This window comes from Pleurodeles waltl, chromosome 1_2 (assembly GCF_031143425.1).
Source record: "Pleurodeles waltl isolate 20211129_DDA chromosome 1_2, aPleWal1.hap1.20221129, whole genome shotgun sequence".
Lineage (NCBI taxonomy): Eukaryota > Metazoa > Chordata > Amphibia > Caudata > Salamandridae > Pleurodeles > Pleurodeles waltl.
In genome coordinates, this window is record NC_090437.1 from 183,654,843 (window position 1) to 183,669,785 (window position 14,943).

The 14,943-nt window shown below is 46.8% G+C and overlaps 1 protein-coding gene across 3 annotated transcripts in view; it reads left to right on the forward strand.

Annotated features, from left to right (window-relative positions):
* APTX (aprataxin) overlaps positions 1-14,943 on the forward strand; it is a 193,859-nt gene that overhangs the window by 59,559 nt on the left and 119,357 nt on the right. For all 3 annotated transcript variants that reach the window (XM_069237504.1, XM_069237487.1, XM_069237497.1), the window contains one exon: positions 5,706-5,842. In XM_069237504.1, the coding sequence (XP_069093605.1) occupies positions 5,713-5,842 (130 nt within the window). In that variant the 5' untranslated portion in view covers positions 5,706-5,712. The remainder of the gene's footprint in view (positions 1-5,705; positions 5,843-14,943) is intronic.

Sequence of the window (14,943 nt, forward strand, 5' to 3'; positions counted from 1 at the left end):
TTTCCCCCCCATAAAATATGGAATTTATTTTGAGTAGAGTACCACATGCACTAGCCAAAGATTGCTTATTGTATTGTAAATTAGCATCAATCAACCTGGACAGAGTATCTGGTTTGTTAGAGGAGAAGTATTCATGCTCTAGACGCTTTATTTGTGCAAGTAATTGAGAGGAAATTATCTTTTTAGTGGCAACATAATCTATAATAAAACCTCTGGCAGTAGCTTTGAATGCATCCCATATAAAATTAATCTGAGTATTGGAAGATAAGTTGTGACTAAAAAAGTCTTTAGAAAACATTGTAAATTGTTCAATAAATAAATGGTCTTGCAATAAGACGTTAATAAATCTCCAGCGCTTAGGAGATGAGGAAGTGCCTGGAAAGTTCAAATCAATAATTACCGGGGCGTGATCTGATATAAGAATAGACCCAATGTCAGTACGTGAGACTGATTGTGAAATATTTTGTGTAGAAAATATATAATCTGTTCTAGAATATGAGTGATGTACTGCAGAATAAAACGTAAATTCTATTAAATCTGGATGTGCAATTCTCCATATATCACATAAACCTCTAGAGGAGATTGCTTGATGAAATGCTTTTTGCATTTTATTAGGAATATAACGCGTTTGAGAATAACGATCAACAAAAGGATCCATAAGCTGATTGCAATCACCTCCTACAACAAGATTGTCAGAATTGCAAGATAATAATAAAGAAGAAAAACTAATCCAAAATTGAGGGTCTACTCCAGTTGGACCATAGACATTGCAAATGGAGTATAGCACCCCATACATTTTAACTGTCAATATTATCTATCTACCTGTAACATCTTTAAACTCTTCTATAACTTGTATATGTAACGATTTATGAAACCAAATTAATACCCCATTCTTGTTATGAACTGCAGAGGAACCAAAAACATGACCAACCCAATTTCTATTTAAACTTTTAAAGTCCTGCTCCTTAAGATGTGTTTCTTGTACAAGGGCAACCTGACAGTTTAATTTAGAGAGATGTTGAAGCACTCTTTGTTTCTTGACCGGATTACGTAAACCCTTAACATTCCATGAAATGATACGAAGACTGGTCATTTAACTGGGGGAAAACATATAGACAACAGACCCTTGACGAAATCTAAGATATATACAACATATGAATCATAGAGTAAGTTGGAAGGGAAAATTCTGAACACATATCCAGTTGAGGTTGCTTGTGGATGCCATTGCACTGTAAGGTAAAAAAAAAATATAAAGGAAGAAAGAAAGACAAAAGGAGAAGAAGAGAGGACGAAAGAGATGGAGAAGTAAAGAGGTGGCAAAAGCACCCCATTGATAGAAGTAAAACAAGATGACAGAAAGCCAAAAGGCTTCAGTCATAATTACCCTGACATTAAGAATATATTTTGCAAGGAAGAAAGGGAGGAGCAAGAAAATTAGAAGCCAATCAACAACAACACCCCTGAGGAATTAAAATAATTATATAGCACAAGGGAGAGAGACGTTAAAACAGAATAAATACATTACAGTATAGACAACTGACGACATGACTTACCAACAAGGGAAAGAACACTATGATGACGAGCTATACAAGAATATAGATACAATCGGAAAGGGATTTTATTTGCTTGACATTTCAATGTTTCCAATACCTGTAAAGAAAGAATAAATGATTTAAAAATCCAACATTAACCAATCAAGTCTTGCAGAGTTCCATTGCCTCCCGTTTGTGGGTATATATAAATTGTTTCAAATCCGAGGGATTTTCAAAAGTAGTTGTTCTGTCCTTGAAGGTAACTTTAAAGAAACAAGGATGAACAAGGCCAAATCTAGCATTCATGGATTGTAAAGCTGGTCGGAGATCCAGAAATTCTTTCCTTCTTTTGGCTGTCGCCGTGGCCACATCCTGACTAAAGAAAATAAACTAAAGAAAATCTTTTGGCCTGACCCCAACATTTGTTTGCGTTGTTTGGCGGCGGTCAAGACTGTCATTAAAACTGAGTATTGTAGAAAGAGAGCGATAATTCCTCGTGGTTTAGATGTAGAAGAAGGACCAATACGATTGGCTCTCTGAATGTTAAGGACCGTGGTATTCTGCAGACCAACAATCTTCGGAATATGAGTTTGCAAAAATGTTATCAAATCTTGGCCTTCTGAGCCTTCCGGAATGCCATAAATGCGAAGATTATTGCACCGATTACGATTTTTCATATCTTCTGTCTGTTTTTAAAGTAGTGTGCGTTCCTTAGACAGATTATCAACTTTAATAGTAGTGTCTTGTATGTCGCTGATCCTCTGCTCCACATCAAAGTCGAGAATCCAGACGTGACAATTTCTCCTCAATTCGTTGTACTGCAATATTTGTTTCCATAACAAAAGGCTTTATTAACTTGAGTTAATCCATAATGCCTTCCAATGTAAGAGGCAATGGAGACTTAGTTGGAGAGGATGGGTCCTTTTTAGCTCTTTTGTTACCCCCGGTATCTTTACGACTGTTAGAATTAGATATGGAGGATACAGATACTTTTGAAGTATGAGGAATCTCCATTTTAGCGATGCAATGTAGACTTAATACAGTATTTTTAAATGATGTTCTCTCTCCGTTGGTTAGGCCACCTCAAAGGACGAATGTCAAAAATTATGGAAGAAAATCCAAAATGAAGAATCTAAAATGATTTCGGAGTCGCCAAGGAGAAAAAAACCCAAACTTTTTAAGAATAGAAGAGATCCCCACAAAATGACATTTCTGTGAGAAAGGGAGCAGCAGGTTTACAGAAGTAAACTCTGTGAAAAAAAACTGAGTTTAAAAGATTAAAAAACTCACCAAACTGCTCCCTGCTTGTTCACATTGCACATTCTGAAAAATAAATGTGCCAGTCCTCAAATAAACTCTCTTCCCAGGAAAAAAAACAGCCTCAGCGGTTCGGGAGCGTCGCTATCTCGCGGCCATCTTAATTGCTCCGGCGCACGATCTCCCACGACCTTGTATGTCTTCTATACTGGCTCTAAGTCTTCAATGGCCTGATCAAAAACAAAACTCAAAACATATGATTTTTTTCTCAACATAGTGGATATACCCTACCATGCGTTACAAGAATCTGGTCAAAACATTATTTACAATTATTTTCCATATATATTTCAGTTTTTTGGTTTATCAAAAAACACATTTACACCGAAAAAAGAGGAAAACAATTATTTCGTGCATTTCTTATACATTGCACATAAAAACACTCTGCAGGATACATATTGCTTGTGTCTACAGTGATAACCTTTCCACCCTCATATCACACCCCACTCTCTCATTTGTACACAAAACACAACACATCCTCTCATATCCACCACTCATTCCCATCTCAACCACATGTAGCATACACTCCAGATTGCAATGGGAAAAGATCTCACATTTCTGCCGTTGTTCTTGCTACATTTTAAACATTGCATAGTCCTTTATAGCCCGAGTATTAATCTCACCTTTTTATCACGTTCTGTTAGCTTGACATTGCACTTTCTTGCCTGTGCTGGGCAAATTCAGGTTCAAAACTCTGAAGCTTACTTTACATCTTTTAACATTTTAACAAAGTGGTAGGAAAATGTTAGAAGCTGTTCACGAATGGTGTATTTCTGAGCTCACAATGAAAAAATTATGTAAAACCCCTACTGCGATTTGTCTTCTACTAGGTTTGCTGTGTGTAAATGCCTGGAAGCAAATGAGAAAACAAACCCTTATCATCAAACAGTAATAATGCAGTGGCACAGGTGGGAGCAAACACGCAAACTTACAAGAAAACACTAAGGGGGTGATTCTCACCCTGGCGGGCGGCGGAGGCCGCCCGCCAGAGTTCCCCCCTCCAAAATACTGCTCCGCGGTCGCAAGACCGCTGAGGGTATTTTGGGTTTTGCACTGGGCTGGCGGGCGACCGCCAAAAGGCCGCCCGCCAGCCCAGTGCAAAACAGCCTTCCCACTAGGAAGCCGGCTCAGAATTGAGCCGGCGGAGTGGGAAGGTGCGACGGGTGCAGTGGCACCCGTCGCGTATTTCAATGTCTGCAAAGCAGACACTGAAATACAAAGTGGGGCCCTCTTACGGGGGCCCCTGCAGTGCCCATGCCATTGGCATGGGCACTGCAGGGGCCCCACGACACCCCATACCGCCATCCTGTTCCTGGCGGCAGAGCCGCCAGGAACAGGATGGCGGTATGGGGTGTCAGAATCCCCATGTCGGCGCAGCGAGCTGCGCCGCCATGGAGGATTCTACAGGGCAGCGGAAAACCGGCGGGAGACCGCCGGTTTTCCCTTTCTGACCGCGGCTGAACCGCCACGGTCAGAATGCCCTGCGGGGCACCGCCAGCTTGTTGGCGGTGCTCCCGCCAACCCTGGCCCCGGGTTGGTGAATGACCCCCCAAGTATTGCCATATACCCTAAGCAGCAGAATTATGCATATAGCCGCTGTCGTAAGACTCTCAACAATATTAGCTGTTAAATAGCAACGTACACAAACTCCCAGAAGAAACACACTATTCAGAGCACCTTCTGTGCATCCAACAGAGCACACACATGCCATGTCAGTTTGGTAATACCATGTTCCCAGGAGACCTTCTCTCCATAGTAGGCCAAACAATAACATCCAACAGAACACAACAGCCAGGACTCTTTAATATCCAACAACATGCTTATATGAAAAGTAGGTGGCTGTGACACTACCAAGCGGGTGGAGCTGCCAACAAACATTACCCACACATCTCCATCCACAGGAAAATGGGCATGTCTTGCAGACGCCTAAGCTTTAGGCAGATCTCTGCGGAGTAAACTGAAACACCAACATTTTAGACCCACAGCTCAGTAAGACACAGCCACTTAGCAGGGAATATGACCATAGCAGAGTTTTCATCATAACATTATCTCGTGCTGTATCAGACTTTTGCCTGGATTGGTAAACCCCTGAACTATGGGGAAAGCATCCACAGAGCCATAAGTGTTAAGGGGGCAATATCAGTTGCAGAACGTGTAACAGAAATGCCCACAGCATAACACAACTTTGCATAATATTTTTAACTCATGAGCATCTTAAAAAGTTACCTTTACAAAAGTTTTCCTGTAGACTGTGACTAGATCTCTCTTTTGCTTACTCACCAACCACATATTTCATTAGTTCGAACTATAGTCGCAGTATTATTCTTCCATTTAAAGAAAATACTGTGTTCTCATACATCATATGTAAATACGCTTTAGTATTTTTAATGTGAACTTGCTTGGAGCTGTACCAGGCTGTATGAGCCTTTCACTGTTTACTGTTTGGGGATTTTGCTCTCCTTATCCATTTATTTTTGATTGGTCGACATTATTTGTATATACATCACCGTACAGGTCACGCAGAAGCACTCTGCTTCTGCATCATTCACAGATAAGCTGTGGGTCATTGTATTTCTTAACACACCTCCCAATACTTCAGAAGAACCTTTTTTCCTTTTTTAATACATTGGTCAGTCGTTGCTTCATGCAGCTGTTTCAGGCAAAGAAAGATAAGGCTTAATTTCGACCTCTATGTCTTTAATAAAAAAGAAATACATGTTTCATTACCTTTGAGAGGAAAGTCCTCATTTGCGTCCTGGGCCTCTTAGCCTAGGTCACATTCGATATTGACATGAAGTGAGAGCTCCCAGGCGTGTGCCATATTTCATAACCTGCAGATCTCACTCTGTTTTCCCGTAGTGCCGTCATGCGTACCTGCTGGCTAGTGAGTAGTGATAAGCAGCAGCAGCGGATCAGGCTACCACATTTGGAAGCAGTCATGGTAGGACGAGGTCCTGAGACAGAGATAAAGGACAGAAAATGTTCTAGGGAGCAGGGTAAGTAAAATATGTAAATGCCACATTTTGCTTAATACATGTTTTTAAGCCTAGCTTGACAGCTTGCTGAGTACCATAGCTTGTCAGCACAACTTAAAACCAGTGCTTAATTTGTGCATGTTGTATCAGGTGCAGAGCACCAGCACTTACTTTTGAGGGCCGGCACTTCTTTTTCTGCCTTAAGCATTTACGGTGAGCAAAAGACATATATGGGAAAGAAGGCGGAAGAGGAAAAACGAAAAAGCGTCACAATGGGAGAGAGCGGAAAGCTGCAAGAGTTAGCTGAAGGGGCAGGAGTGGATGTAAATGGATCGACGAGACCTAAGATGGGTTCAGGATTACGCTGCCTTAGTATTCCGTGCTCGCACCTTAAATTGCTGCAGCTTCGTGTTTAAGAGGAGGGCTTTGGGCACCAGCACCTTTTTATTTACACATTAAGCACAGCTTAGAACCAACTGAGAGTGGCATTGCTGTGGGTCATTCCCTGTTCATTGGTTTGAATGAGTAAGTCCCCTGCTACTATTGGCCTGCTTTCTCTGACCTTCACACGTAAAGCCTCCCCACAGCATTTGTTGGTTGCATACATTACCAAACGAGTCTCCAGCATGAATGTCGCAGCTGATGCAGAGAGATTTACATATGGGAGACGCTGATGCTGCTGTACTGAGGGGTGGCGGCAAGGAGCCCTTCCAGCAGCTCTCCGTCCTGCCTGCCTAACACGTTTGCTGTACTCCTCTGCTGGCAAACCTCTGAGATTCTCAGGCGGATCTCCTCATCTAAGATGGCCACCTCGTCAACAGCAAGACACAAAGGCCCTCTATTACACGAGGACATTCCCCCGTCACCAAACTGCATTGCATTTAGAGAAGATTCACCTTCTGAGATGCCCACTGTATCAGTGCCTTTTTACACGGGCCATCATAGTGGAGACAGTTACCCTTGTGGCTGGTTAGTCTCATTACTCTGGTTCATGCTTGAGCCCCTGCAAAAGCTGCCACGTACAAATAATGTCTACCTGCCTGTTTTAATTTACTTCTCTTTAGCTTCACTTTTTTTTTTTTTTTTTGAATATATTTTTATTAATTAATAGGTCGCTGTTTACTTTTCACAGTTACATTTATGGGAACATATAATCCAATTTATTCACACCATTTAAAAGGATACTTTACTTTGCATGTGTTCACAGATGACTTATGTTGTGTTTTAACTCACATCTAGGTCTATATCTGATTTCTGTTGCCCGTTAGCTCTAGGGTTCTATATTTGTTTCCTTAAGTATCTATTTCCTTGTCTCTTTGTTACCCATTTGTCTTACATGTCCACATAGCAGCTTCAACTTTAACATAACTATGGACATACTTAATGGCTTTTTGTGGGTGGTTTTAGTGTTAGGTAGTGAGGATCGATCCCTTAGGGGGCTGTATCTGGAGGGATAATCATCTGCTGTATGCGTTTTCCTATTACTCCTTGTGGGTGATTGTACTCCACTCCACTCTGCACCTTGTGGTTTATTATGAGCTGTCAGTGTTCTCTGCTAGCTATTTCATTGTTATTCTTTCTCACCCTCACCAGCAGTGTACCTGGGTTTATTCCTCATCTCCTTACAGTATCTGTTTAGGTTTCCGTTTCTGTTTGAGCTGTATTAGGATTTAATGGTTCTTCCCCTGTGCTATCCCAGCTCATCAGTAGTTCTTCCCACCCAGGGGCCACGGGAGTCTGTCGGATACCCTTTGCTTCTTCAGTTTTTAAAACCTGCAATTCCGCCCCGGCCCACCTCTTGACGTCATTTTTCCATTCAACAAGTGAGGGAGGGGTAGTAGCTTTCCAACCCCTCATAATTAATCTTTTGTAGAGGGCCAGGGCGAGATCCAGGAAGCGACTCCCAATCTTCCCTAGTTGGATATCCGTCTTTAGGCCCAACAGACAGACATCGGGGGCGAACGGCAGTTCCGTGTCATATAATCTTGACATGCTCTCCATCACTGCTCTCCAGCCCATTTGTAACACTGTGCATTTCCACATCATGTGGTCAAAGTCTGCCTCGCCCTCACCACATCTGGGGCATATCCTGGGGGTTCCCCCATATATTCGGAACAGTCGGTGAGGGGTAAGATAAGTTCTATGCAGGTAGTTATATTGGATATATTGCAGCCGGGTGTTACGCGATGTCCTCCGAGGATAAGCCAGAGCTCTGTTCCAGTCTGCCTCAGATAGCATATGTCCGATTGTTTTCTCCCACTTCTCCCTGAGTGAGTGCAGGGGATCCAATGCAGCCTCTAACTGGGCTCGATATATTTTCGTAATTAAGTGGGATTCTTCTCCCGAAGTCAGCAGGAGGTGCAACACTCCGTGAGTCCCGGGCTCTGCGTTAATCGTATCCCACTGGGCTTTCAGAGTGTGCACCAGCCTCCTGTACATCAAAAATTGACCCTGAGGGACCCCCTTCCCTACCAATTCGCCGAAACTCTGTATTGTACCTTCCCTGAAGAGCTCCCCCACCGTCAATACTCCTGCATCCCTCCATGGGCCCAATCCCCGGCCCCCAGATCCGGTTCCCTTCGGTTCCACGAGCAACACCGGAATCGGTATCGCCGGTGAGTAGGGTGGACCAACTCCAGTCCTATTCGCACATCTTTTCCAGCACATCTTCGCGGTGTTAGTCATTAGGTTGTCTCCGAAGGGGGACAGCTTCTTCTCTATCATGCGTGCTATTATTCGATCTATGTCCATCGAACCGTGGGGGTTAATTAGGTCCAACTGCCCCTTACCCACCATCCAGCCTGCCACCCACTGCAGCTGGGATGCCAAGTAATATGCCTCAAAGTCAGGAGCCCCTAATCCACCCGCTCGCATCGGTCTGCACATAGTAGTCAATGCTGTGCGACTCCGGCCCTCATCCCATATTAATTCCCGAAGTAGGGTGTTTAATTCACGGAACCATGCAGGGGGGACCCATAACGGTAGATTAGCAAAAAAGTAGAGGAGGCGGGGCAGCATCACCATCTTAGACAACGCCACTCTGGCCATTGTTGTTAGTTTCAGCGACCGCCAAAACCCAACTGAGGCGCGCAGGGACCGGAGCGCCCCACCCAGGTTGCCGTCCCGAAGATCGGCCAGCTCATGAAATATTTGGATCCCTAGATATTTGAAAGTCCGCGGGGCCCAGTTCATATCTTTCGGACATGTTTCAGGGCGCTCTATGTTTGGTAGTATGGGGAAGACAAATGTTTTGCCGCGGTTAAGATGAAGTCCCGACAGTTCCCCATAGCTCTCCAGGATCTTTAAAACCCACGGGATGCCACTGGTTCCGTCTCTCAAATACACCAGAATATCGTCCGCGTATAGGGAAATAATATGCTCGCTAGGACCCCAGTTAATTCCTCTACCGATTCCTTCCTGTCGTATTTGGGCTGCTAGAGGTTCAATTGCCAGGGCAAATAGCAGCGGTGATAGAGGACATCCCTGTCTGGTTCCTCGATACACCGGATATGTGTCGGATATCGTTCTGCCCGTCTTCACCCTAGCCATTGGGGAGGAGTACAGTAGGTCCACCCACCTCACCCAGCTTTCACCTAGTCCCATCTTTAGCATCACAGCCCTAAGGTAGTCCCACCTGATCGAGTCAAAGGCCTTTTCGAAGTCCACTGCTAATAAAACCCCTGTCGGAGGTTTTTCTGTTGCTGGCATGTGTAAGATGGCAAAGACCCTCCTCAGGTTCAACGACGTGCTGCGACCAGGGACGAAACCATTCTGATCTGTGTGCACTAGTGTTGTCATTAGGGGGATCAGTCTGTTAGCCATGATCTTACTGAGGATCTTAAAGTCACTATTCAGCATTGACAATGGGCGGAAGTCGGTCACCGGCGCTTCCCTGTTTTTTGTTTTAGGTAGTGGTATCACCAAAGCCTCACGTAATGTGCCCGGTAACTCTCCTCGGTGCAACGCCTCCGCGTATACCTCAGCCAGTTGGGGCACTAACAATGTCCTATATTTTTTGTAAAAGTCCATTGGAAGGCCATTGGTACCGGGAGTCTTTCCAGGAGCCAACTGCAATATAGCCTCACTTATCTCCTCCACTGTTACAGGTCCCCCCAGGCTATCCCTCCCCGCTTGGTCCAAGGCCGGGAGAGCGATTCGCTGTAGGGAGTCTCGGAAGGCCTCCACCCCCAGGTCATGGGGTTTCCTATACAAGTGCATGTAGTATCCCTTAAAAGCTTTGTTGATTGGGCCTGGGCTTCGCCTGCATATTCCCTTTTTGTCTTGTACACTTGTGATGGGCTCTCCCCCTCCGCTTGGGCGTACCAGCCAAGCTAGAAGCCTTCCCGATCTACCCTCCTCTGATTGCACTGATGCCAGGTATTTTTGTGTGTTGTGGCACCTAAGTTGTGACTCGATCTGGGAATGCTCTCTACGGGCCCGCTTATATTCCTCATTCTCTTGGGCTCTAACATCTTGTCTCACTTCCCATTCGTGTATTTTCTTCTCTAAAGAGGTCAATTCCCTTTCAAGTGTGCGTTTCACCCCCACTGATTGACCCAGGCAGAATCCTCTCGTTACCACCTTAAGTGTTTCCCATTCTGTGGCTCTGGATGTGGCGGATCCACTGTTAATTTTGATATGTTCTGTCAAATGGCATCGAAGGGCCTCTCGGTACGGCTGATCCTCCAACGCAGTGGGGGACAGTCTCCACGATGGAATTGGGGGTCTGTCCTCTATAATACTCAGTGTAATCAGCAAGGGGTTATGGTCTGATAGTGTGCGGCCAAGATACTCTGAGTGGGTTACATAACGCGCAAGTCCCGCAGTGCACGTCATTCTGTCAATTCTAGTGTGCAGCCTGTGGAGGCCTGAATAATAAGAATAGTCACTGTCTGTTGGGTGTTGTTCCCGCCAGACATCCACTAGCCCCCAGGAGTCCAGCCATTCGCAGAGCTTTTTGGCTATTCTAGTGGACCCTGCACCCTGCAGTGGCGGGGTCGATCTGTCCTTGTTAATGTCCAATACTGCATTGAAGTCCCCTCCCACTATTAATTCTCCTGTGCTTTGGCGGGTGAGGTGGCTTGATAATTTGGTCAGGAAAGGGACTTGGTCCTGATTGGGAGCATAAATACAACTCATAACAACAGAGATACCGTGTAGTCTCCCTTCTATCACCACAAATCTGCCCTCTTGATCTATGTCAGTTGAGTCTATTATCAGTGGGACCCCAGCTCTGACCCATATCAATGCTCCCCTCGCATATGCTGAATACTCTGTGGCAAACACCTGTCCCCTCCATCTGCGTCTCAGTTTCTCAACCTCTCCAGCTATTAAGTGGGTTTCTTGTAGCATTGCCACCTGCACCCCTCTTCTCTTCAAGTAGGAGAGGATTCTGTGTCTTTTGGTTGGAGTGCTCATCCCCCTAACATTCCATGTTAAAAGATTATAGTTTGCCATGTTAATAATTTAATTTGATAATAGTGTCCCTGGCGCCCCCAGAGTAGAACTCTATTCCTACCCATGTTCAGATCTTTACTGTTATCGTATATCGCCACCCACTTAGCCAAGTTAACTAATAACTGCAAAACCCAACTCCCCCACCCCAGGGCGCCTACCAACCTGCAGGTGGCCCAGAAAATCACGCAACAGTGCAACTTATTTAAACATATAGCTACAGTTCTCGCCAGGCTAGCTTAGACCAGCGAGTTACTGGTTCGGGGGGCGGTCAGGTCCGGAGGGGCCTCATATTCTTCTGTTGTGTCGCATCGCCAGGTCAACTCTTGCAATGTTTATCCAAGCTCGTCAGCGGACCGCGGCGTCACCCTGGGAGCACGTGTCGAGCAGGTCGAGTCTCCAGCCGAAGACACCATTGTACCGTCTGAATCCTCTCCTGAGCCCTCCGGAGGGGAGGCTCCACCACCAACTCGGGCTGCCGCCTCCAGAGCCGCCCTCTTATCTTTTTCCTTTTGCATTTGTGTTGGCGCCAGTTTCGGTCGGATCCCGGGTTTTCGCGCCCTTGGAGCTCGGCGAGCCCTGCCCGCAGATGTGTTCTCACCATTGGGTCGCCCCACTTGGAGTCCTTGTTTCTCGAGCCATTCCCATGCTTCCTCCGGTGTTTGGAGGAAAGTGGTTTTCCCCTCCAGTATTACTCTCAGTCTGGCCGGATATAGCAATGAATATTGAATCCCTTCGTCTCTGAGGGCCCTTTTGACTGCTAGGAATGAGGTTCGCTTGTTCTGAACATCCAAAGTGTAGTCCGGGTATAGCGTCACCTCCCCATTCGCTATCTTAAACGGGCCCATCTCTCTGGCCTTCTGTATGAGAGTGTCTCTGTCTTTGTAGTGCAGCAATTTGGCAATTACCACACGAGGAGGCCTACCGGGGGCTAGAGGCCTCGACGGCATTCGGTGCGCTCGCTCCAGCGTGTAAAAGGGCGTTAGGCATCCCGGTGCCACCGTTGTACTAAACCAATTCTCCAAGAAGTTCACCATGTTAGTTCCCTCGACTCCCTCTGGAAGGCCCACCACGCGCACGTTGTTCCTTCTGTTTCTGCCCTCCGTGTCCTCAACCCTTCGTTCTAGTTGTGTTAATCTAGTAGCCAGGGAAGTCACCTCAGCCGCTAGATCCTTCTGTTTCGGTTCAACTATTGCCAATGTGGATTCCGTTTCCTTGACTCTATCCGCCAGTTTGTGGTGTTCTGCTCTTAGGAGGCCTACTTCCACTGCTACTTGGCTGATTTCGTGTTGTAGTGTTGTCTTTGTGTCTGCAATCGCCCCCAGTATTCTGTCCAGGGTTTCCTGTACGTTAGTTTGTGGGTTGGTCTGCTCTTCCATTTCTTTGCGTGCTGGAGGGGGCGCCATGTCCATGACCTTCTTCTTGTGACGGGCCCTGGGGGGCATCGGCCAAGCCGTGTGGGGAAGATCGCACCCCCAAGGTGTAGGCCCGAGTCTCTTCACTGGCCCTCTTTCCACTGTGATCTCGTGCCCCGGCAGGCGCAGACCCGGTCTCGGTCTCCGGATGGGCGTCAGAGAGGGCCTGTTTGTCCACCCCTTCTGTACTTTGTTGGGCTCTGTTTTCGGCTACTCCGGCAATCGCCCCCAGCGGGCTCTAGCCACAGGGCCACTCGCTCTCTCTGCTTAGGGCGGCGTCTATTTTCTTTATTATTTTCTTTTCTTTTTGGATCCTGCCACTCCTCAATTACCCTTTTTTTTTCTTCTTTTTTTTCTTTTTTTTCCCCCCTGTCTACTTTTTTTTTTTTTTTTTTCGGGAGAGTTCTTTCACGTGTTTTTTTTTTTTCCTGTGATTTACTTGCCCCCGGGGTGGTGTCTCATTAGGGGGCCTCCTGCCGCTCAGTGTCGTCTCTGCGCTCCCGCGGGAGCGTCCCCCGAGCTCCGGTCGCCCTCCCGGCAAGATGGCGGCTCCGAGCCCCCTCCTCCGGGGGCTTCCATCTCACGCTGCTTCACCCGGGACCGGGTGCGGCCCAGCTCCGCCTCCACTTCTTCGCAAAGGGGGTTCCCGGCGTCCGGTCCGCCGCGCCAGGGCCCCACCAGGCGGGATCGCCTCACCGGCCCAGGCCGGTCGCACTCGCTCGGCCGCAACGCTCGGCCCTACCCGAGGCCCCGGCTCACCGCGGGATGAAAGGCCGCAGGTCCGCTCCGGAGCCAGCGAGCCGAACCCGCTCCTCCGCACGTCCCGGATCAAAAAGCGGGGAACCCAGCCGCATCCAGGTTCCGCCCCCAGGTCAGGAGCAGTCTTTTGGCGTTGACCCGCCCGGAGATGGCACGCTTACAGGTATAAGGTAAAGCGGCCCCTCCGGAGCGAGGAGATTAAGCGTGCGCCATCTCCTGCAGTTGGCCACGCCCCCCCTCTTTAGCTTCACTTAATATGCATTTGTGTAGTACCATTGCCCTTCCTTGCTGCTGGGACGGAAAAGTCCCCTGCATGGTGAAGATATGTACCCTTCCCCTGAGTGCCCAACTGTATTGTGGTCTGGATCCCTAATGCAGTTTTTTTTGTCATAAACGAACATGGATCATGTGTGTGCACCAGACATAGGCCTGTCTCACCAACTGCAGTCTTGTTGGACCAGAAGGGGTGCTCAAAGCACTGCCCTCATAGAGGTGGAAGGCTACTGTCTTCACCTTGAGTTAAACAACACAAGCGCAGTGGTGGCAGCATACCATGTAGTGATTTGTAGTAGTGAATAGGTCCTTATTACCCTATGTCACTAGAGTGAGGCCTACAGGCTCGCTAACCTTTTTAAAAGTTCAGCTGCTGTATGTTTAACCCATCCTTGGTCTGCATCAGGTTGTTGTGGAAGTGAGTGCATGATGAAAATGTGCTGAATGCATGTGAGCACTCAAGCCATGCACTACAGAGAGGTTGCAGTGTGGAACTGTATGCACATGGCATATGTGTGCATGTTGGCAGTGTGTGTTTAAAGTGATATACTCTGAAGCAGTACAAAGAGACTGTAGCATTAAACAGTGCTAAACATGTCTGTGCTGCATGCGGTAATCCTGATGGAAGCATGGTACATGGGCACAACAGTAATAGACAGTGGAGTGTGGTATGAATGCACACTGAGTGCAGAAGTGCCTGCACTGGTACATTACGTGGAGGGCCTTGGGTTCCATTTCGGGAAGCCCAGGCCTGCCTGCTTAAAACATGAGGAGTAGAAGAATACCCCCATACAGAGTTGTATATTGCTGCATTCCTGTGAGCTGGGTGGGACAAGCACTGTATGAGGTGGAGCCAAGCTCTCCCTCTGCATTTCAAAGGGCTCTTTGATACAGTGACAGATCACAAGGAAGGGACCTAGACACATCTGAGGAAGAGGGAGATGCGCTGTAAAGAGTAGGGTTGAGGGCTCAGGATTACCCTTTGATGCACATATCATTAAGGCTGACATCCAGGTGTGAACTCTGGTCAAAAGCATGAATCTTGTTGTGGGTTAATCAGCTTCGGAGTCCTGCCTGAAGAAGCAGAACCCCAACATAAAATGTCAAAGGTTCAGACCCAAAATCACATTTGGTATCTGGAAAATAACTATAAGTAGGGGAGTTTGAGACCTCCACCTTTGTCATCTGCCAAACAGCCAGTCACCTGCATGAGGAGGGGTA